Here is a 24,605-nt window from a genome sequence, read left to right as displayed (position 1 = left end):
TTACAACAGCAGCAGTCCTGGTGACAGAGAAAAACCAAAACACAGGGACTAAATTGTGAGTTAAAGTTTTCATTTTAAATCTCTCTTCTTGAAATTTTTACTTTGCAACCACAGAAGATTGTGCTCTTTAAATGATTTTGATTTAGAACATGCTTGTAATTTGAGTGCTTTTGCCATATTTTATTTTTTTCCACAGGAAATGCAGTTATTGTTACATCGTGCAGCATTTCTCAGGCTTTAACAATCACTGTTATTTTTCTGGGTTCAGCTGGACTGTCCTGAAGTGTGCCAGGATGATCTCATGAAACATTGAGCCTCATGAGGGGAAAGGGATCCACTTCAAACCTTCACTTCTCTCATTTTCCCTCCACCCCTCCCTACAAACAAGTGTGTCCACACACGCACTTTCTGGTATATTGAGTATGTTGTTTATTTTATTTATTTCAGTTCCTGGGGTTTGATGTGGACCAAATAAAGCAGAACTTTGTATTGAGTGAGACACAGGGTAGAAACATTCTTTTCTCACTAAAAGAACCATTCAGCTTTGAAGTTAGAGGACTCAGTTGCTTCTAAGGGGTGCATTGTTTTTTTTTTTTTTTCTTTTTCATTAATCTTTTCTTAAAAGCAAAGTTTAGACAATTTAATTTTCAGCCCATGGCTTAACTTAAATAAAAAGACTTGTTAGATCATATAGGCTATAATATATAACCGCATAAAATTGTTTCTTTCTGGTAGGATAACCAGATTTTTTATGAACTAACTTTATGTTTGAAAATAAGTCTTGAACCATCTTCCAATGTATCTGGTTCAATGAGATTAGTTATCTTATGTTTTCCAGCCCTACTGCCTGGACCCATCACCACATATAAGTATGAACTCATCATCATCTACTGGTCACAAAGAGGCAATGTTATATCAGGATTAATCCTCCTAGGTTTCTGAACTGTTTGCACCCACATCCCAGAGGTGACTATTCAGATTTGCTGCCTTAGTTTCATCTTGTTACTCACACCACTCTTCTCTGACATTTTTGCAGCATGGAAAGCTTGTGCTTTTTGTTAGGGGGAAGTTTGCTTTGTCAAAGAAAGATTTTCTTATAAACTGTGAACCTCTTATTTGAATAAGATAAATCATGAACATTTGTTGACTCTGGGGACAGCCCACCCATGGTAGATTTGCAGTATAACCAAGTGAGTGGAGCTGGGAAGACTGAAGTCTGTTTCTGCTTTGCCACTGATGTGTTTGGTGTCTTTAAGCAGACTCCACATACAGTCACTGTACGTGTACTCAATATGTTTGAAAAGTTGAGACAGGAGATATACGTGTAATCATTCCCAAAATGATCTTAGGAGATGAAAACCACAATGCCTGAAAAAGTGCATAGGATGGGAATAACATCAGATGACACATTCTAGAAGAAAAGGTTAGTGAACATAAAGGCATAGCAATTGAAACAGAAGGAGAGAAACAGATTTTTAAAAATGAATAGAACATCAGTGTGCTGTGAGAACTTCATGGCATCTGGAATTTCAGAGGGAAGAGGGAGAGACAGAAAAAATAGTTGAAGAAATAATGACTGTGAAACCCACATTTCTAAAAAGCTTGATAAATCTGAAGTGCACATGAACACACACACACACACACCCATGAAAACAGCCACACCAAGGCGCATCATCACCCAACTGCTCAAAACCAATGATAAAAGCAAATTTTACAAGCAGACAGAGAAAACAAAGACATTATTTGCAGAAAAAAATGGTAAGAAACATAACACATTTGTATAAGAAAAATTAGGCAAGCTAAAGAGTGATTATGGGTGATAGTCCAGATACTTTTTGCATTAAGTCCAGATACTTTTTAATATATCTGTGTAATGTGATTTTTAAAATTCAAAGTAAGGTACTTTCGTTTCCTCCCAAATCTTCCACCAAAGACCTTTGTTCTTCTTGTCATTCAGCCAGTGGCTCAAATTGCAGTCCTCAGCTTCATACCCACAAAAATGCCCTTTGTATTCAGATCTCTGTGTGCTCAGTGTGATAGAGGCCAGTTTTGCTTTGTGTTAGATTGCTGAGTTTTAAGGTTTACTTTAGTTACTCAGCTTCTGATCTTTGTCCTCTTCACTTTTCCAGGATTTGATTGTCAGCAATTATTCTAATAAGAATTTGTACAGTCTTGTACAAAAAATGGCCTCCCCAAAAGACGTCCTGAGAAAAAGTTTGAAGATGGTCCATGGCTGTCCTATGGTCTATGCTTTTGCAAACAACTGGGAAGAGGTTGAACAGTTCCGCAGCAGGCCCGATGACATTGTGATAGTCACTTACCCCAAATCAGGTGAGTTTTGTGGCCTGACCAATGCAGGCCTGACTTCAGCCTTTGTTCCCTAAAAATCAACTTCTCTATGAAAGCATTATCATCCTTAATAAAATTAATAATCCTATTGGTCAGTATAGCCATCTATTTGAAAGGTATTAAATGGGCATTTGGGGCATAGAAAGGAAACTGCAGAATTAAATTTCTAATAGAATGTATTAGAATGTCAGGCTTCCAGCAGGTACTTTCCCCCTCAGATTCAGGTGATGTTCATAAAAAATGTTGCTTTTTGACACAGGTACCACTTGGGTAAGTGAAATTGTGGACATGGTTTTAAATGATGGAGATGTTGAAAAATCTAAGCGAGATTTTATAACTGCTAAAGTTCCAATGTTGGAAATGACTGTTCCAGGAGTATTTTCAGGTAATTTTAAAGCATCTGAGAATTATAATTTTGTAATATTATTTGTATAGCATTATTAATTATTACAGTTATGATTTCCACTCAAAGAAAATAGAGTACCTTTAGTAACATAAAATGAAAGTCTGAAAAGAGTACAATACCAAAGCACGTAGAGAAACTACAATTTTAGTCCATGACATGTTCAAGTATGATAACAAAAAATGAATGAGTTTTGTTGAAGGAAGCAATTAAAAAATTGGTTGATGACATAAAAGAAATGTTTCTTATTTTTTTGTCTTTTGTTGTGTAGAATTTGGTAGATTAGAACAATAATCTCCTAATTTAGGACTTTGCTGTATTTACATAAGAAAAGAAAAACAATATTTTTCAAAAAATAAAATGTATTTATTAGTACAATTTATTTTTCATTTCTGAAGTGTTTATTAAGTACTTCTAAAGAGTTATACAGTGTTGTATGGGCTAGATACAAAATGATTAGTAAATTCATGTCCTAAACCCCAAGGAGCTTATGGTAATTTGAGGACATTAAATGAGTAAATATAGTAACAATATGTTAATATTATTTATCTTATATATCCAAAGAATAGGGCTCTATGGAAGAGAAAAACAGGAGAGTTTACTTTAAACTGAGTAATTAGAGATACTGCTCCTGAATTGAGACCTAATACCACACACATAGTTAGAGAAAACTTATTTCAGGAAGGTGAAGTATTAGTCATAAAGACCTAGGTGCTGAAAAGATACTGGTATAGTCCAGGGGCTAAAAACAACTACAGCAACCAACAACAGGAATGAATGACTAGAAATGTGAGATGCAAAGCAATTAGAGACTAGACAGGGACAGGTCATGCAGGGCTTGTACATTTCAAGAAACTGTGAACTAAGAGAGAAGGAGATGGTTTATTGTATTGCAAGTGAGTTCTGAGAGAGGTTAAGCAGTGAGTTCTGTCTCTTCTACGCTGCTGGAAACCTGGAATAAGTATGGCAGTGAAGTTGTTTATCAATTTAAAGAGCAGAATCCAAATTCTCTCCCCTGCTGGAGCCCATCATTTACATAGGCAGAGAAGGACCAACTGGATATCATTCATCCTGTGTGGTTGCTTGAAGTCAGAGAGCAAATGCTGAAGCTTGGAATTAAAGGATTATTCTGGGAGAAGCAACCAAAAGGAGTGCAAAACTGAGTTAAGACACCGAGCCACAGAAAACTATAAAGAAATTTTAAAGAAGATACTATAAAGAAGATAGTATCAAATGAATCAGGGAGGGGGAGTGGAGATAATTGGTGGGAGACACATGGGTGAGAGGTGGTTAGTGAGGCTGCGCAGCACTGCCAGAAAGTGAATTGGTGAGGTTCACCAGGTAAAGGAGGGTAAACTGGCTCTCAGGTTTACTCTGGAGCCTGAATGTGAATACTTGTGGTGTCATTACATATTCCCAATATTTATATTTGTGAATGTCATAAAGAGTTCATTTAAAGGGTCTCAATGGCAAAACAGTTACAAGACAGAAGGGGCTGAGAAATTTTTCATTGAAGTTTAGGGAGGGAAGAGGAACAACAATGTGGGAAAAAATTCATAAAAGAAACAGACATCAGAGTTCACATCATGGCATTGAGGAATAGTGAAATGTGAAAGGTTAAGACCTCTCATGTCTATATGCTGAATAAAGAGGCTGCAACTACTAGGTCAGTAGAAGCATAATGAAATACCTTGTGGAATTTTATAGCTGTATAGTTAATTTTCCACATAAAATTCAGGATGCCCAATTAATTTTTAAATTCAGGAAGCTATTTTATTTAGTAAAAGTATATCCCAAATATTTCATGAGGGATACCTATACTCAAAAGTATCTCTTGTTAATCTGAAATACAGATTTAACTGGACTTTTTGCATCTTTATTTTCTAAATTTGCTGATCCTATCTGCATTGATATTAAGGGGTTCTTCTTGATTCAAGTGTGTGCTATGCCCTATTCTCTACAGAGCTTTTGTTGGTGAAGAAAACAGGCTCTATGCCTGCCTTAACGGAACGTCCGTTCTAGTGTGTGTGTTTGGGGGTGGGGTCAAGGAAAACACGTGGCAACTGGCAATAAACAAATAGGTAAATGAACTATGAAACACCAATAAGTTCTGCATAGAACCTTCTAAAAGGTTCTTTTAATAAAGAGACACTGACTGGCTTTTTAGCATGTGCAATACAATTTTGTTAAGAATTGAAGGATAGGATTGCTTTAAGTCAGTGAGTCAGATAAAATTTTGAGCAAGTGTGTTGCCATATGCAAAAGATGAGAAGATATGCAGGATTAATAGGTAATCTAGAGGTTAGACAGGATATAAGTAATATTATGAAAAATATGCATAGGACTTTAAGACCCATTGGATATGAAACCTGAAAGAGAAGCCAATCAATGAGATCTTGGTGACTCTGTAAGAGATGACATCTTTAACAGATGGACCTGGGATAAAGGCCTCGAGTCCATTATAAGAGCAGCAAGTGAAAAGGGTAAGCCCAGCTCCCCCTCATCTATGTCAGAAATTCTCTGAGTATGCCTTTACTCCTCAAGTGGCTGCAGACTGGCCAAGTCACTTATGTAGTGTGATCCTCCTGACTCTAAACACAGAAAATGAAGGGATGTTCTCTGTCTCAGGGAAGTTTATATATCTTTTTCTCCAAACACTTAATGTGAAACCCACTTCTAGCACATATGAGTTGTATGACTTTGGAGAGTTCAACTAACACCTAAAAGTTACACAACATTTTTGCTTTGCATATGCATGTAACAAATACAGGAGATAATGAAAATGCAGATACAACAGCTGATGCTACACAGAATGACATCATCAAAACTATAATAGCTGATACAAAACAGTGTGATGTGAGACTTACTAGATATTATTATCTTGTTGACATAGAGAAAACATTTTTATAATTATTTATAGTATGCACAGTGATGATAAAATTCCAAAGTGCTAAGGTGGAAATTATTACTCCTCATTTTGGAAGTGAAGAAAGTGAAGCATAGGGACTGGGATATTTGTCAAATGTCTCACAGTGAGTAAGTGATTGAGTTAGAATTTGAATCTAAGTGGACTGATCTCAAAACCTATGTCCTTAACTGTCATGCAATATTTCCTCTTAGAATCCAGATAAATAATGCCTATGACTAGTTCAAAATTTAGCAGCATTGTATACTGCTGAAAAATATTTTGAAAGGTTGGTTGAGAAAATCAGGAAATGCAAGCCTGTTGAAGACTCTAATACCTCTATATAACAAACTAAATTTTCCAGGTATTGAACAATTAAAGAAGACTCCATCACCTCGTCTTGTGAAGACACATCTACCAATTGATCTCCTTCCTAAGTCTTTCTGGGAGAACAACTGCAAGGTACACTCCAGACCAGCAGCCATTTTTTTAATGACCCTATTCTCTTTCACTCACTCACATAGAAATAATTGTTCACATATTTCAATGAAAGTGTTTCGATTGTTTTACTCTAAACTTACATCCTGATGTTTTTCAAAATTATGCAGCAACAGAATTCTCATCTCAGCACACTATTGCTACTGTTACTTGCCAGCTGTCCCTAGATGTTCTGGTCTTCCCTGAAAACTCAACATATGGATATTGGTATTCAGATTATCCATTTCATTTTAGCTGTTTTACTAGTTTGTGATGTGTGAGGAATTCTATGTGGTTGAATTTGGTAATGAAAAGTTGTCATATAGTCCCTTCTTATTCTTTCTTTCAACCAATTTTAGTTTTTTCTACAGCATTGTCATTTCTTTATAGGCCGGTTTTAGATTCACAACAAAACTGAATGGAAGTCAAAGTGATTGTGCATACATCTCTTGCTCCCACACACACTTAGATTCTCCATTATCAGCATTTTCCACCAGAGTTCACATTTGTTACACTTGATGAACCTACATTGACACCTTGTTATCACCCAAAGTCCATAATTTACATTAGGGCTCATTCTTGATGTACATTCTATGGCAAGGGTGTTGATCTCAGTTTCACCAGGGTCCATATCAGTCTGGTGGTTGCCTTCAAAGGGCCAAATGTACAGCTCCTTGACCCTAGTTACAGTCCTTTATACAGTCCTAAAATTACATTTGGCCCTTTGAAGGCAACCTCGAAGCTCATGTGACCTCCAGTGAAAATGAGTTTGACACCTGTATTCTATGGGTTTGGACAAACATGTATATATATGTGTGTGTGTGTGTGTGTGTGTGTGTGTGTAATCCTTCATTTTAGTATCATATAGTGTAGTTTTGTGGCCTTAAAAATCTGTGCTCCACCCTGGCTGGTATGGCTCAGTAGAATGAGCGAAAGCTGCAGACCAAAGGATTAGCAGTTCAATTCCCAGTCAGGGCACATGCTGTGGTTGCAGGGCAGGTCCCCAGTACAGGGAAGTCGAGAGGCAACCACACACTGATATTTCTCTCCCTGTCTTTCTCTCCTCTTCCCTTCTGTCTAAAAATGAATAAACAAAATCTTTACAAAACAACCCTCTGTGCTCCACCTATTCATCCCTCCCACCCTAACTTTGAAAACCCCTGATCTATCAACATAGTTTTGCCCTTTCCAGAATATTGTATACTTGGAATCACACAGTATGTAGCCATTACAGCGTTTCACTTACTATTATGCATTGAAGATTCTTATATTTTTTCATGGCTTGTTAGCTCACTTTTTTCAGTGCTGAATAATATTCTATTGTCTGGAGGTACCACAGATTATTCACTCACCTACCAAAGGACATCTTGGTTGCTTCTAAGTTTTGGCAATTCTGAACAAAGCTACTACAAACAACCACATGCAAGTTTTTGAGTGGGCCTTATTTTTCAGTTCCTTTGGGTAAATATCAAGTAGTTCAATTGATAAATCATATGGTATGGATATGTTTAGCTTTACAAAAAAAATTGCTCAAGTGTCTTCCAAAATAGCAGTGCCATTTTGCATTCCCACCAGCCATGAATGAGTTTCTAATGCTCTACATCCACAGCAGGGTCGGATGTTGTCAGTGTCCTGGACTTTGTGGTCATTCTAATAATTATTGTGAAGTGGTGTCTCGATGTTTTAATTTGCATTTTCCTGATGGCATATGATATGAGACATCTTTTTGTATTCTTATTTGTGCCTTCTCTCTTTTATGCTGTCAATCTTCCTGTTTGTCAACTTCACTGATTTTTTTAAAAGAGTCAAATTTTTGTTTGTTTAATTTTCTCTAATGTTCCTGTTTTTAATTTTGTAGATTTCAAATATGTTGCTTTGTTTCCTGTATGTTAGTATTTATTGTTGTAAATAAAATAGCATCCATTTGATCTGTTACTCCTCCTCCTACAGATGATTTATGTGGCTCGAAATGCCAAGGATGTTGCAGTTTCATATTACCATTTTGACTTAATGAATAATTTGCACCCTCTTCCTGGTACCTGGGAAAAATATGTAGAGAATTTCATGGCTGGAAATGGTAGGTAGTCCTTGGCCTGAAATTAATGTCTTTTTTTTCAATTTTAAATAATACTACTATTACTGGTATGACTTTTTGTTTTCTAAGCATGAATTTTTGCCATATCAGAAAAAAGTACATTCAAATACCATTTAAAAATTAAATAAAATATTTCTAATATTTTACTATGACTTTCAATATATAAGCCTGGTATTAAACATTGGCTTAATGAAAATATTGTTTGATCTCTTTTCAGTTGCTAGAAATGCAGTCTCAGTTTCTGCTCACAGTAGAAATTGTTTACCCTCCCTAAGCAATTAGTTAAATCAGTTATATGTATATTTATAGTATAGGTAAATAGTTGATATGAGTACTTTATAAAATAATGGTTTCTTTCCATGTTGGAGGTCAATGTATTTTCAATTGAAATACTTCCTTGTGCTTTATATATTTTTAAGCTGATTGCTTATAAATTCATATGTGGTTGATTACATATATTTTTATTTTTTTAATTTAAATTATATTACTGTTCAATTACAGTTGTCTGTATTTTCCCCTCCCCTCTCCTCCCACCCCCTTCAAATCCACTTTCCTCCCTTGCTTCCAACCTCCCCCTTGGTTTTGTCCATGTGTCCTTTATAGTAGTTCCTGAAAGCCCTTCTCCCCACTGTCCACTCCACCCTCCCCTCTGGCTATTGTTAGATTGTTTTTAATTTCAATAACTCTGGCTATATTTTGTTTACTTTTTCTCTTGTTGATTGTGTTCCAGTTAAAGGTGAGATCATATGGTATTTGTCCCTCACTTCCTGGCTTATTTCATTTAGCACAATACTCTCCAGTTCCATTCATGCTAACGCAAAGGGTATAAGCTCCTTCTTTCTCTCTGCTGGGTACAATTCCACTGTGTAAATGTACCATAGTTTTTGGTCAGCTCATTTACTGGTGGGCACTTAGGTTGCTTCCAGAACTTGGCTATTGTAAATTGTGCTACTATGAACATTGGGGTGCTTAGGTTCTTTTGGATTGGCATTTCAAGGTTCTTAGGATATAATTCCAGCAGTGGAATTGCCGGGTCAAAAGGCAGTTCCATTTTTAGTTTTCTGAGGAAATTCCACACTGTTTTCCACAGTGGCTGCACCAGTCTGCATTCCCACCAACAGTGCACTAGGGTTCCTTTTTCTCCATATCCTTTCCAACACTTTTTGGTTGATTTGTTTATGTTGGCCATTATGACCATTCTGAGGTGGTATCTCATTGTGGTTTTCATTTGCAGCTCTCTGATGGCTAGCGATACTGAGCATCTTTTCACGTGTCTATAGATCCTCTGTATGTCCTCCTTGGAGAAGTGTCTGTTCAAGTCTTTTGCTCATTTTGTAATTGGGTCATTTGTCTTCCTGGAGTGGAGTCATGTGAGTTCTTTATATATTTTGGAGATCAAGCCATTGTCCAAGGTGTCATTGGCAAATATATTCTCCCATATGGTTGGCTCTTTTTTCATTTTAATGCCATTTTCTTTAGCCACTCAGAAGCTTTTAATTTGATGAGGTCCCATTTGTTTATTCTTTCCTTATGTCCTTTGCTTCAGGGGACATATCCATGAAGAGCTGTGGTGTGGAATGTCTAAGATTTTCCTCCCAATGTTTTCCTCTAGGACTTTTATGGTGTTACATCTTATATTTAAGTCTTTTATCCACCTTGAATTAATTTTTGTATATGGTGTAAGGTAGTGATCAAGTTTATTTTTTTGCATGTAGTTGTCTAGAACTCCCAACACTATTTGTTGAAGAGGCTATTTTTGCTCCATTTTAGGCTTCTTTCCCCTTTATCCAATATTAATTGACTGTAGAACCTTGGGTTTATTTCTGGGCTCTCTGTTCTGTTCCATTGGTCTACATGCTTGTTTTTATGCCAGTGCCAGGCTGTTTTGATTACAGTGCCTTGTAATACAGTTGATATCAGATATTGTGATCCCTCCTAGTTTCTTCTTTCTCTAAATTGCTGCAACTATTCAGGGTTGTTTATGGTTCCATATAAATTTCTGAAATGTTTGTTCTATATCTGTGAAATATGCCATTGATGCTTTAATAGGTACTGCATTGAATGTGTAAATTGCTTTGGGTAGTATGGCCATTTTGATGATGTTAGTTCTTCCAATCCATGAGCATGGTACATGCTTCCATTTGTGTCTTCCTTAACTTCCTTCTTCAGTGTTGTATAGTTTTCTGACACAGGTCTTTTACCTCTTTGGTTAGGTTTACTCATAGGTACTTGATTTTTCTTGTTGTTATATGAAATGGGATTTTTTCCTGATTTCTGTTTCTGATGTTTCATTGCTGGTGTACAAAAATGCCTTTGATTTCTGAGTATTGACTTTGTATCCAGCTATTTTGATAAATTCATTTATTAGGTTGAGGATTTTTTTAGTGGAGTCTATAGGATTTTCTATATACACTATCAAGTCATCTGCAAACAGTGACAGTTTTATTTCTTCCTTTCTGATGTGGATGCCTTTTATTTCCTTTTCTTATCTGCTTGCTGTGACTATGACTTCCACAACTATGTTGAATATGAGTAGTGAAAGTGGGCATCCTTGTCTTGTTCCTGATCATAGTGGGAAAACTCTATAAGTTTTTGTCCATTGAGAATGATGTTGGTTGTAGGTCTTTCATATGTGGTCTTTATTATGTTGATGAATGACCCCTCTTTCCCACTTTGCTGAGTGTTTTTATCATAAATGTGTGTTGTACCTTTCAAATGCTTTTTCCACATCTATTGGTATGATCATGTGATTTTTGTCTTTCATTTTGTTTATGTAGCATATTATGTTTATTGATTTGTGAACATTGTACCATCTTTGCATCCCTGGGATGAATCCCACTTGGTCATGGTGTGTGATTTTTTAACATATTTCTGGATTTGGTTTGCCGATATTTTGTTGAGGATTTTAGCATCTATATTCATCAGTGATATTGGCCTGAAGTTTTCTCTCTTTGTTATGTTTTTATCTGGTTTTGGGATTAGGATGATGTTAGCTTCATAAAAGGAGTTTGGGAGTTTTCCATCTTCTTTAATTTTTTGAAATAATCTGTGGATGATGGGAGTTAGGTCTCCCTTAAATGCTTTGTAAAATTCTCCTGTGAAACTGTCTGGTCCAGGGTTTTTCTGTGTCGGAAGCTTTTTAATTACTGTTTCAATTTCATCAGCTGTTATTGGTCTGTTCAGGGTTTCTGCTTATTCTTTATTGAGTTTTTGAAGATTATTTTTTTCTAGAAATTTGTCCATTTCATCTAAGTTTTCAAATTTCTTGGCATATAGTTCTTCATAGTAATTTCTTATGATCCTTTGTATTTCTGTGGTGTCAGTTGTAATCTCTCCTCTTTCATTTCTGATTGTGTTTATTTGGATCCTTTCTCTTTTTTTCTTGATGATCCTGCTTAAAGGCTTGTCGATTTTGTTTATCTTTTCAAAGAATCAGCTCCTGGATTCATTGATCCTTAGAATTGTTCTTTTAGTCTCTATGTCCTTTAATTCTGCTCTGGTCTTGGCTATTTCCTTCCTTCTGCCTGCTCTGGGCTGTCTTTGTTGTTGTTCTTTGAGTTCTTGTAGGTGTAAGTTAGGTTGTTTATGTGAAATGTTTCTATCTTTTTTAGGTAGGCCTGTATTGCTCTGAACTTCCCTCTCAGGACTGCCTTCACAGTTTCCCATAAGTTTTGGATTGCTGTGAGCTCATTTTCATTTGTTTCCAGAAACTTTTTGATTTTTTTCCCTAATCTCATTCTTGACCCATTCATTGTTTAATAGCATGCTATTCAATCTCCATGATTTTGAGTGTTTGGGGTTTTTTCTCTTGGGGTTGGTTTCTAGTTTCAGTCTTGTGGTCAGAGAAAATGCTTGGTATGATTTCAATTTTCTTGAATTTGTTGAAGCTTGTTTTGTGTCCTATCATGTGGTCTATCTTTGAAAATATTCCATGTGTATTTGAAAAGAATGTGTACTTTGCTTCTTTGGGATATAAGGGCTCTATGTATATCAGTTAAGTACATTTCATCTAGGGCATTGTTCAATGCCACAATATCTTTATTGATATTTTGTTTGGAAGATCTGTCCATTTTTGACAGTGGGGTGTTAAAATTTCCTACTATTATTATGTTGCTGTCAATATCTTTTTTAAAATTCTCCAAGATTTTCTTTATGTACTTGGGTGCTCCATGGATTCTTCTTTTTAGTATTATGAGGTCACCTTCTGGCTCTCTTTTTTATGACTTTTTTTTTGAAGTCTGTTTTATCTGATATGAGTATTGCTACCCAAGCTTTTTTTTTTTCCTGTCCATTTGCTTGGAATATTTGTTTCCAGCCCTTCATTTTCAGTCTGTGAAGGTTGTTTGTTCTGAGGAGTGTCTCCTGTAGGAAGCATATGTGTTGGTCATGTTTCCTTATCCATTCTGCTATTCTGTCTCTTGATTGGGACATTTAATCCATTTATGTTTAAGGTTATTGTTGATAGGTACTCATTCATTGCCATTTTTTGTATCTGTGTTCCTCTCTCTTTCAGTGTTTTTCTTCTTGTCCTTAAACAACCCCTTTAGCATCTTTTGAGGAGCTGATTTGGAGGAGGTATATTCTTTGAGGCTTCTTTTGTCCACAAAGCTCCTTATTTGGCCTTCTATTTTAATTGAGAGCCTTGGTGGATAAAGTAGTCTTGGTTGCAGCCCTCTGGTTCTTGTTACTTGGAATATTTGCTTGCCATTCCCTTCTAGCTTGGAGCATTTCCATTGAGAAGTGAGCTGCTAACCTTATTGGGGCTCCCTTGTATGTTACTTCCTGTTTTTCCCTTGCTGCCTTTAAGATTCTCTCTTTATCTTGGAATTTTGCTATTTTAATTATGATGTGTCCTGAAATGAGCCTCTTTGGGTTCTTCTTGATGGGGACTCTCTGAGTTTCCTGGATTTGTGTGACTTTGTCTCTCATCAAATTAAGGAATTTTTCCATCATTATTTTTTCAAACAGGTTTTCTATCCCCTGCTCTTCTTCTTCTCCTTCTGGTATCCCTATTATACAGATATTATTACATTTCATGTTGTCCTGCATTTCCCTTAACCTCTCTTCATTCTTCCTGAGCCTCTTTTCCTTGTCTTGCTCATTCTGGGTGTTTTTTCTCTACCTTGTCTTTCAGCTTGCTGATCTGATCCTCTGCTTCATCAAGCCTGCTTTTGATTCCTGCTACTGTGTTCTTCATTCAGAAATTGTATTCTTGATTTCATCTTGGCCCTTGATAGTTTTATTTCTTTTTTCATGTTGATATAGTTTGCAGTGAGTTCATTGTAGCTTCCTTATAGTTTCTAGTAATTCTCTGTGAGCTCGTTGAGCTTTCTGATAAACATTGCTTTGAACTCAATATCTGATAGTTGAGTTGCCTCTATTTCATTTAGCATTCTTTCTGAGGCTTCCTCCTTTCCTTTCATTTGGGGATTGTTTCTTTGTCTTCCCATTTTTTGTGAGACTCTTCTTGTTTGCCTCTGCTTCTTAAATTGATATGTTCTGACTCTCTGGGTTATGGTGTGAACTTCTGTGGTAGAATACCTGTGAGATTCAGTGGTATAGTCTCCTTGATCTCTCGAAGTCACTGGACTTGGGCTGTCATTTATGTTGGCTCAGTGTTTGTCTTTGGGTTTTGATTACTATTGGGTCTTTCTTTGGTTGGTCCTTCCCTCTAGCTAACTAAGGGTCACTCTGTCCACCACCTCTTGTATTCTGTTGTACAGGTGTGGGCAGGTTGTGTTGAAGCTAGTTCTTCCATGTGTACAAGATTTTGAGGATTCTCTTTTCTCTTGGTCAGTTGTTTTTTCTGGGTAATTTTTCCATTATTTAATTGTATTTCCAGATAAGCCCTGGGTTGAGTTAGTGTGGCTTCCACTCCCTCCTTCACCTTTTTCTGTTGTTATCTGTTGGTGGTTCCTTTGTTGGTGTGTTTCCTCTTCCAGCAAGCATCCTGGTGTTCATAGCTTCCACCTACTCTTTTTTGTGATCAGTTGGAGGGGGGAGGCAAAATGGTTTAAGACAGAAAGAGTGTATTCTATGATATTGATGGTACCAGTCTGTAGAAAAAAGATAGGAGATACTTTGGATATCAATAGTGTTAACCATGATATTTCACCCAACTAGCCACTATTAAGAAAGGGTGGAAAGTAGATAAGACTCTTGTTATGGGGGGTGGGGATTGTGACTTGGATCTAGAAAGCAGTGAGCTTGTGGGAAGCCAGATTATGAGGTAAAGTGAGAATAAAGGATAGAAAAGAGGTGTAGTGTGTGAGAGAATAGAGTTAACCACAACAGTAATAGAGTTCAGGAAATATTCAAGTGGGCTAAGACCTGGGAGGGGAGCTGTGTAGTATTTACAATTGTATGGAACAGCTTTTATTTACAATAATAATAGAGCAACAATCTTATGACAGGATCTATGTGCTCTGGATAGCCAGAATAGGAAGCCTAGGACCTAGAGTAGTGTACTAATGGAACACAAGTGAAGTAAAAGACAGTAAATTAACAACACATTATGAAAGAGAGAGCAAGGGAAACCAGTCAAACAATACAATTTAACCGGCCAAGCAAAGAAGGACTAAATTGACTAAACAGAAAGAAGAAAAATTCAAAAATACTAATAAAATAAAAGATTTAAGAATAATAAAAAAATAATAGTAGAAATATGCAGTAACTTGCAAGTTCTCCAGAGCAGCAAAGTGAAATTTGTCTCACTGTCTCAGCTGCTGGAGTACGCTTTGGGTCCTGCTCCGGTCTTTTCACAGTTCCAGGTTTTTTTGTCTCACTTGTGGGAATTGAAAAAAAAAAAAAAGAAGAAGAAAGAAGGAAGAAGAGATAAAAAGGGAAAGAAAGGAAGAAGGAATAAAACGAGAAAGAAGAGTTAAAAGTTAAAATATAATAATAAAAACAAAATAAAGGATTACTTAAAAAAAAACAAAGCCTCCTGCTGGCTTCAAACTGTGCAAGCCAGTTTTGCTGGTCTTCCTGGCTGCAGCAGTCTGAGTGGGGATTGATTTTGCTTTTCTTGCTTCCTGATCTGTATTCCATCAGCCTCCAGCCCAGTTCCCCAGCAGCCTCCATTTCCACAGGTTCAGGAGTGCACTCTGCCTGGAGTCTTGGGGGTGGGCTTGGGGGGCCTTCTGCAGTGCACACTCTTCCCAGTTCTTCAGGTGTGAGCACTGGGCCTTCCATGGTATGCACTCTTCTCTCCCCAGAGCTGTGGGCATGCACACTTGACTGAGCTGCCTGTGGTTCCTCAGCATTGGCCTGCACTCTTCCTAGGGCTATGGGAGCATGCTCAGGGCCTTCTGTGCCACCTCAGAAGCATGGCTGGGTGAGGAAGAGGCCGGGTTGGCTGCTGCAGGAGAATTCCCCGAACAGCCACCAGGTGCCTCTTTTTTCACTTTTTCTTTCCTGAGAAATTCATCCTGTTCAAGCCTGCCACTCCATGCTAGGGCCTGGACTCTCACTCAGCCCAGTTCTCCATCTAGACCAGGGACTATCTGGATCAGGGCCTGTCACAACCCAACTCTCAACTGTCCCCAGCACATAGTCTCCATGGGTGCTCACAGCCCCTGCGTGTTTTCCACTTCATCCTATCCCCCTCCCCAAGACTTCAAGCAACCAGGTCTCCCCCAGTGCTGCTCAAATCTTATTTGGCAGGGGAGGGAGCCATTGACCTGGCTCTCTCCCAAGAACCCTGTGGCAGATCTTGGGGACGCCGGGCCTGGGGCTGTAGCTGCCCTGGTCCCCATGTTTGTTCCAGGCACCTTATTTTCCACATACACTCTCCTTACCATATGGCTTTTCAATGTCCTCTACAATTTTTGGTCTCCTATCTTCATATATGCTGGGGTACTGTTGGCTGTTTGCTCTGTTCATTAGTAGATAGGTTAGGTGTTTCACCCATGTGCAGAGGGAAGTGGACTCCGCTCCCATGCATTTCACCGCCATCTACACAATCTGATTATATATATATTTAAATTGGCTTTATATTTCCAGTTCCCATAGCTATTAAATTCCACAATATGTTTGTACAATCTAACTTACTGTTCAGAAACAAATCTTTAATTTTATGAATACTTATGGACAGAGACTGTTTCTCTGCTTTTAGTGGCCTATGGCTCCTGGTTTAATCACGTTAAGAGCTGGTGGAAGAAAAAAGAAGAACACCCAATACTTTTCCTATACTATGAAGATATGAAAGAGGTAAAATGGTAGAAATTCATAATAGATAACTTCCCACTATATCCTGGGGTAAAAGGATTAATACATTTTCAAGTCAACCTGTGGAGTCCAAAATGATATGATTGCTTTTCCTGTTCATGACTGCTCACCCAAATCTTGTTAAGATCATTAATAACTTTCTAATTGTGAAAACTATGACATTTTATTCCTCATATTATTTTTTAACCATTGTGTTTACTTTCAGCAGCTTTTCTTTCTCCAATTTTCTTCTTCACTTAACAGGTTATCACACTGGTGGTTTTCCAGTGGATCTCTCTGTATCACTTAGCCATTTTTCTTTTTCAGCTGCTTGGTGTATTTTGGTGCTCAGTCTATGCCCACTGTCGCCAAAACTATTTATATGCTAATGGCCCTTCAAAACCCCCCTTTTTTTTACTTCTACCCTGAATTCAAACCTGTGCTTTTATTACAATGACTCTTAAATTTAACATGTTCAAAACTGATCTCATCTTGCTTCTTTCCAACATGTCATCCTCTTCTTGGTTTATTCTCTCTTTTAGTTAATGATGTTGTATGTCCATTCACTTTTCAAAGCTTGAAAGCAAGTTGTCCTCATTGTCTTCCATATAGTGGATATAGTTCAACTGTATCTTGAACATCCCATTGGCTCCCATGCCCTATCTACTATATCTTTCAAATGTGCCCCCCTTCTTTATTTTCTTACTACTTCCTCTTAGACAGGAACTCATAAGCAATCATCTACCCTCCTGTATGTACTAGTATTACTTCAAATGCTGCTGCAAAGTTCCAGGCCCATTCTGGAGCTATTTTACTCAAATTAGGCAAACATGCATGCACACATGGCAAATATGTTTAATCCAAGTTTCTCTAGTTCTAAAAGCCTGAGCATACAAATGAGGATTTTCTTCAGACTTTCGGATTCATGATGGAAGGTACCATATGAACCATTCTTGTGACTGCATCTGCAGTACCTAATACAGCACCTACCCCATCAATAAAGACTCAATAGCCATTTGTTATATGAATAACTGATCCCTTGAATGAATGAATGAATAAATAAATGAGTAAGCAGTAATAACAAAAAATGTAGTGATGGTTCTACTTTGCATACCAGAAATTATGTCCCAGGTAAAATACCCCTTGTCCCAAGTATTTCTGAGATACCTGCAGATTGTTTCTCACCTCTTTTTAGAGTTGTCTGTCTTTCTGCTCTGCACAGGCTCCCACCCTCTATCACATTTGTTTGCATCCCTTTGAGAACCTATGGTCTAAATCTTACCAGCGCTTGAAGAAATTAATGTAAATTTGCTGGCATACATAGCTGCATGACTAAAGTAGTTTTTATCAATCAGATTAAATTATGGGTTCTTTACAAGATAGACAATTGTTCTTCTGTACCAAGTATCTCTTTTTCTTCCTGGACACAGGAGTAGTACTTATTAGCCTATGGAAAGAGCAATTTTAGCTTCTTAATATAGTCCCTTTTCTCCACCAAATGGAGAAATACATTTCCTGGGCTGGAAACTCTGACTCACATGGTGTCTCTCACATGATGTTAACCTTCCCTCCTTCTGTAGCTAAACTGCCTTATTCAAATCAACTCATTTATATTAATTTACAGCCTGTCCTAATTAGCTTTATAAGCATATCCATATACTTTGAACCCCACTCAAATCTTCTATATGGGTTGTAATTAGAAGCCGATGTTTTTCTACTCCAATAAAGACATTCTTAGACAATGTTATATAAAGAGGTTTAATAGAATGATGATAGAGCAAAAATATAATTATATTTCAAGAATAAAATTCAGAGAGAAGTCCAATAATTTACATCAGGTTTACAAGTGTCTACATAAATTCTGAGTCAATGACACGAAAGAGCAATGCAGCAGAGGAAGACTCAATAAGAGCCAACACTCTGAACTTGAACTGTTACTGTCAGTTTATAAACCGACATCATCAGTCATACTTTGGCTGTGGCCAGATTATTCTCCAAACACTTTGAATCACTAACAGAAATTGCTATTTGCTCATCCATCTGTGTGTTTCCCTAGTGTTACTAGCTTCTCTTTTGGCTTTTTCACCACTGTTATGATTTCTGACATTGCACTCATTCTAAGTATCTCCACCCCTTAATTAGACATCCCATTCTTCTCTCATTGAGGCCTCACACATAAAACAGTACCATAACTTCCCTTCCAGGGAACTCCCTGAAAAAACATACACATGTGTATACATGCACACACACAAATGCACAGAGTTAATAAGACTCATTATTCAAACCTGTTGCTTCACTTTGTTACTACAGATACAAATCCTCCCACAGGACATCCAAAGATGTTCTTAATATGAACCCAGTTTACCTTTCTAGTCTTATACCTCTCTCACTCCTATGAACACATCAGATCTAACTCTAACCATTTTGCTTTTTTCTCCCTGGAACACATTATGAGACACTAACACCTCTAAGAGTTTTAACTATTTTCATTATTGGATATTCACTGTTCAGTACCACAAAAGACCACAAATCTTGGTAATTTCTGACTCACCCTTTTTAAATCAGCTTAGATATCACCTTTCCAAAATCTTTCTATTGTATTCATGAAGATTTTAGTTTGGCTTCCTAAAAACTAACAAATATTGTTTATGTCATTAAAATCTGGAAAATGATCCATCTCTCAAATTTGGTTCTTTTATCCTCAATGGTTAATAAATAATTTAGGTCTCAATATCTTTGCACATTTATTAGAATTTATTTTCAATAGCTAGTGTCTAAGCAAGTTTTAATCAGTATTTATACTTTAAGGAAATATACTTGAAGTTGTCCATGAATTTATCATTTTTGCTTTTAAATATTTTTACTAAAAACAGGCAAAAATTTTTGGTTAAAAATGGTAAAAAGAAGTGGAAAGAATAAAACAAATTAGTTCGCTAAGTCATGCACAGTTCAAATTTGATTACAAATGAGTTTAAAAAGCACTTAAGCTTTTTTCTCTAAGTATTGTTAATATTTAGCCCAAAGTTTGTTCTTATTGTATCTTAAGTATAAACTAAAAACATAAGACGTGTAACAAATAAAACATTTTTACTCTATTTTTCTTAAACAGAAATTATGTTTTCATTTTTATAAATATTTTTAAAAATTCAGAGACCCTACCAAATATGGATTCGATATTCAGATAAACACTTAAGAAAACAGATTTAAAATATCATATTCTTTTACATTATCTTTGTCATTTTCCTGGATGTCTCTTTACCCACTAATAGAATCCAAAGCAAGAAATCAAGAAGATTGCTACATTTCTAGAGAAAAACTTAAATGATGAGATCCTGGATAAGATCGTCTATCACACCTCATTTGGAATGATGAAGGATAACCCTCTGGTGAATTATACACATATTCCAAATACAGTGATGGATCACAGCAAATCCCCTTTTATGCGCAAAGGTGAATATCTTTCTGAGTTTAATTTCCCCTTTTACTGTCTTATACATTACTCTAAAATGAGGATTCACTTCCTGATCTCTGCCAAAGTACTTAGATACTTTGAGTATCAATTCCCTCATCTATAAAATAGCAACACTAAAAATAGTAACCACAAAAACAAAAACTGCCAAATCAGACGAGAAATTATTAAAGGAAATAATGCATGTAAACCTATTGTTAAGATACCTTGAATATTTGATAGATATTTCTCCTCTTATTTGCTACTCTGCTAAAAGGGAGTGGTCTTGTCAATTCTGATATGAGTCATTACAAATTTGTTGTATGAAAATCCTGAAACTTTGTCTAAATTGATATAAGCATGTTTTTCTTTATGATAAATTAGTGTCAGCACAGTACTGTATTACTTTTTGAAGATTTTTTTATTTGTACAGAAAGAAGAAAGAAGGGAGAAAGAGAGGGAAAGAAACATTTATGTGTGAGAGAAATATTTACCAGTTGCCTCTCACACACCTGCAACCCAGTCATGTGCCCAGATTGGGAATTGAACCTGCCTCCTTCTTGGTTTGCAGGATGACACCAAACCCACTGAGCTGGACCAGTCAGGAAAAAGTGGCATATTCTTTAAAGACCCTATATCATTTAGAAAACAGTGATCACTTTGCTAAAAAGGATTCATCAGGATAAAGAACCTTTGTTTTTTACTGTATGGAAATTTTTGTTACCTAAAAGTACAGTCTGAATTACAGGAAACATGGAATCTAAACTTAAGTTGGCAAGATGACACAGAGGAAGGTGACATTCATTGTTGAAATACAGCATTACTTCCATTGTGGCTGGTTGTGTATGATTTGTAATAAAGTGTTTTATTAATGGTAAAAAGAATGCATCTAACACATTATTAACTTAAATTTGAGATGTTATCCACCTAATAACGCCACCCTTTGGCTTCACTATTCTTTATGGAGTTGATGAGAAAGGGGTAGAATTTCAGTGGCTGCACTGGGAAGTAAACACAACCCTAAGAATATATTATGTACAGGAATGTGTGAAAGAAAACCCTTAATTCTGAAAGAGTTATATGGTTATTTTATAAAACATTGTTCTCCACTACTCACTAAAATAGAAAATAGTTCTAGTGTTTTAAAATTGTTTTTTATTTTTTAAATCTCTACATTTAACTTTCAAAAAGTAAACTCTAGTATAAGAGGGCAAAGCAAGTTTTTCATTGTGAGCGGTGCACTACAGCAAAGAAGACTAATAATATGCACACATTTTCTGGTGGAAGAGCCAGAAAAACAATCTTTATAAAAGAAAGCAAATGTTTATCCTGCTGGATTGTCAACTGGAACTTCTAGGAGAGTTGTATCCTTCTCATATGAACACTGATACTATCACATGACCCTCACTGGGGTATAAACGTAAAGGAGATAAGCTTGGTATCTGAAATACAGAGTTCTTCTAATTTCAACCTAAAAAGTGCATGCTGGTTTAATGAGAGCATGCCCTCCAGAAGTGGTAAAGAACACCTCCTTTGTAGTCAAATTGATCTGGAATTCATCCAGATTATGCCAGTCCCTGAACTTATGACTTTGAATGCATTAATCAATCTGCCAAAACCCTGGCTATATCACTGAAAATATAAAGTACTAACATCTATGGCACAAGTTTTGGGGGAAGTTTATGCTAAATGCTATGCACATATTTGGTATATTTTGCTGATTATAAATAATACAAAAAAGTAGCAAGTCTTATTAAACTGTTCAAGATTCCTCTATCCATTTACTCATTTATGCATTCAATAAATATTTAAGGCATATACATTCATTCATTATTTACACAGAGGAAACTTCATCAACACCTATATGTAGCACATATTCTCTAGACTGTTGCAAGGTTGAATGACACATGGTCTGCCTCAGGAGGCTCCTAATGCAATGCAGGAGGCATGCATGCAAATGGATGCTGAGAAGGACTCAAAGTGAAGTGGCCAAAGGGCCAGGCACACTCAAGTCTTGAATGATGCTATGTTGCATAGATCAATGTTATAATTTAGTTATACAATAGTAAAGGTGGTAGGGACAGGATAGATGATGTCCAGTATTTATACCCATGCCCCAAATTGCAAGAAAACAGAAATACCTGAGCTTTGCCATCATTTTCTGTATCAGAAAATGTACACTTTCCTTATTCTTATGAAGCAAATGTGTTTGCATGTGTTCTGTAATTTATACTCTAAATAGACGATTTTGGGATGCTTTATATATGGCTCTTTATTATTTAAGTCTGTGCTAACTGTTTTTAACACCTTTGCAGTTGTACTATCCTGAATATATTTACACTACCCTCACATACATTTTTAAGAACTCTCGTCATCTGGTAAACATAGAACGAATTATAATAACCAGGGAAACAGCCTAAGGGGATGTTTTTCATTAAAAGGACTTGAAGTTCTCAACAAGACATTACAAGTTAATATGCACTGCACCTGAGTAGGATATATGTAATATTAATTACTTCATAATATTACCAAGTATGTGTTTTCCTCCAAGTGTATTGACAGTCTATTAGAATTTATTTATTTTTTAAATAAATATTTAGAAGCATTCAAGCTTGAGATATTAAATAAGTTCATATCACCAAGTTTACTTTTGTAAAGATCATTCATGAATGTTATGTTTGATGTTATTCTTCTCATCCAAAATGCAAACAAAATATAAGTCTGGTGAATTCAGAAATCACAAGTATCCTACAAGTATTGTACCATCCTCATTTATGCATTCTGGGAACTGGTACTTACCGGCTTTCTGTTTTATGGATTGCTTGTGCAGATGAACCCTCCTTTGTACAGTTTGCAAAGTAACTCATGATATAAAATATGTCCTGACCAGTGTATAGTTGTAACCCTATGACCCAGGACAATGAGAAACACTAAAGAATCTATTTCAGGAAACTAACTATGAATTGTACAGTCCATAAACTTAGACAAGGAAATTAACCCCTTTCAGAATATGGCTCTAAGTGTCAGACTCTACAGTTATAAGACACTTTTTAGATAGGAGAAATTACCAGTAAAACAGAAATGACATTTTAAAATATTCAAATACAAAGGGAAGGCTTTCTTTAACTTTTGCAACCTTTTCTTTTGCTCTATGCTAGCTTTCCCACATAATGGAAATATGTTATTCCTTCATATGTTTTTGTACTTCTTGTTTTCAGGAGTTGCAGGTGACTGGAAGAATCACTTCACAGTGGCCCAAAATAAGAAATTCGATGCCATCTATGGGAAGGAAATGTCTGGAAGTACACTGCAGTTCCACACGGACTTCTAGAGAACCTCAGCTGCGATTCTGAAAGAACCAGCCTGCAATTTGTTGGCACAGGGGCAGTTATGACCTGACTTGGGCAATCAAATGGGTTTTAAAGAAGCAGACATACTTTTAAAACTTTGATCTTTCAGTGTGATTGATCAGTTCCCAATTTTGCTCCTGACTCTGAATTTCCACATTCTGTAAAGTTAAGGCCAATCATTACCTTTTTGTAAACTGTCTGTGCCTTTTTGTAGACTAGTATTTCCGAGAAAGTATTTACCCTACCCAATTTCCATATACTTTGGCTGAAAATTAAGTTTTTCTCCCTGTTACCATGACCCAAGAAATTTACACAATGACACTGTATTTCCTAGCTCTGCCCCAATTTCCCTTTGCTGCATATTTGATTCTGGACACTCTGTTCCACTGCTGTCTCTGGGTTTCAAGGTGTTCCCTGAGCTATAATTCATGTTCTTGCAAACTCTATTGTGATAACATGGTTCATGTCTTAAATAATGTGGTTCAGACTTTGGAATTGTTTTTATCCCTAGTCTGAATATCCAAATTTCTAATTTCTGAATTTCCAAAGGTGAAAGGCCTACATGAGTCTCCTTTGTACTCCTCTTCTCTGGCAACAGGAGCTCTACCCTGAGAGCCTGACTGAGGACTGGAACCTGTTTCCTGGGGACAGTACCTCCCACATCCAACCAGGGTGTTTCGAACTGCTGAGAATTGCTTAGTGTTGTGCATTGGTCTCCATCTGGGGATGTCAGTTGATTTCTTCTTGCTTCCAGCTCCCTGGGCCCTTACTTGTTCTGGAGACAAGTCCTGATGCACGACAGACCCCCTGAGTCACAACTGAGATGGCTACATTAACTTGGGTTACATTTTTCTTCCCAAGGTGAACCTATGCTGTAGGCCTCTGCACATAAAATAGCTCCTCAAACTTGTAACTCGTCTTTCCCAGTGCCAGTGGAGGACTGATCCAATGCCAAGTGCAAACTTCCTAAGAGTGGTATGTCTGTGATTCTGGAGATAGTTGAGCCTTATTATCTATCATTTGCATTATAAATTACTTCAGGGGATGAAATTTGTGTTTATGTTTCTTAGACACATGTTTAGTAGTAGTTAACCTTGAATAGCTCAGGGTACTGTGAATCAGTTCTAACCTTCTAGAACACTCTTGTGAACAAGGAGGTAAAGCCAATCATTTATCCATTTGATTTATCTTTCTTAATAAATTAATGCGGTGCAAACTTGTGATACTATGGTCTGTTTTTGAAAAATAATTAAATATCTCTGAACTAGCCTTTTATGTGTATAATAGATTAGCTGCACTAATTGCCTTCACTAACAACAGAAAATGATTTCCACTTTGCTTAGTTTTTCTTTGTGGGCTTAGCTTTTCTTTCT

At 36.6% G+C, this 24,605-nt stretch overlaps 1 protein-coding gene across 1 annotated transcript; it reads left to right on the top strand.

Annotated features, from left to right (window-relative positions):
- On the top strand, positions 1–24,159 carry LOC114491765 (sulfotransferase family cytosolic 1B member 1-like). Its single transcript, XM_028506043.2, has 8 exons — positions 1–55; positions 2,130–2,331; positions 2,609–2,734; positions 6,022–6,119; positions 8,085–8,211; positions 16,343–16,437; positions 19,704–19,884; positions 23,101–24,159. The coding sequence occupies exons 2-8, from the start codon at positions 2,184–2,186 to the stop codon at positions 23,211–23,213; spliced, it is 888 nt and encodes a 295-aa protein (XP_028361844.1). The 5' UTR covers positions 1–55; positions 2,130–2,183; the 3' UTR covers positions 23,214–24,159.
- Positions 24,160–24,605: the final 446 nt, after the last annotated feature.

This window comes from Phyllostomus discolor, chromosome 1, assembly GCF_004126475.2.
Source record: "Phyllostomus discolor isolate MPI-MPIP mPhyDis1 chromosome 1, mPhyDis1.pri.v3, whole genome shotgun sequence".
In the NCBI taxonomy this organism is placed as follows: Eukaryota; Metazoa; Chordata; class Mammalia; order Chiroptera; family Phyllostomidae; genus Phyllostomus; species Phyllostomus discolor.
This window is presented reverse-complemented; position numbering and strand designations above follow the sequence as displayed.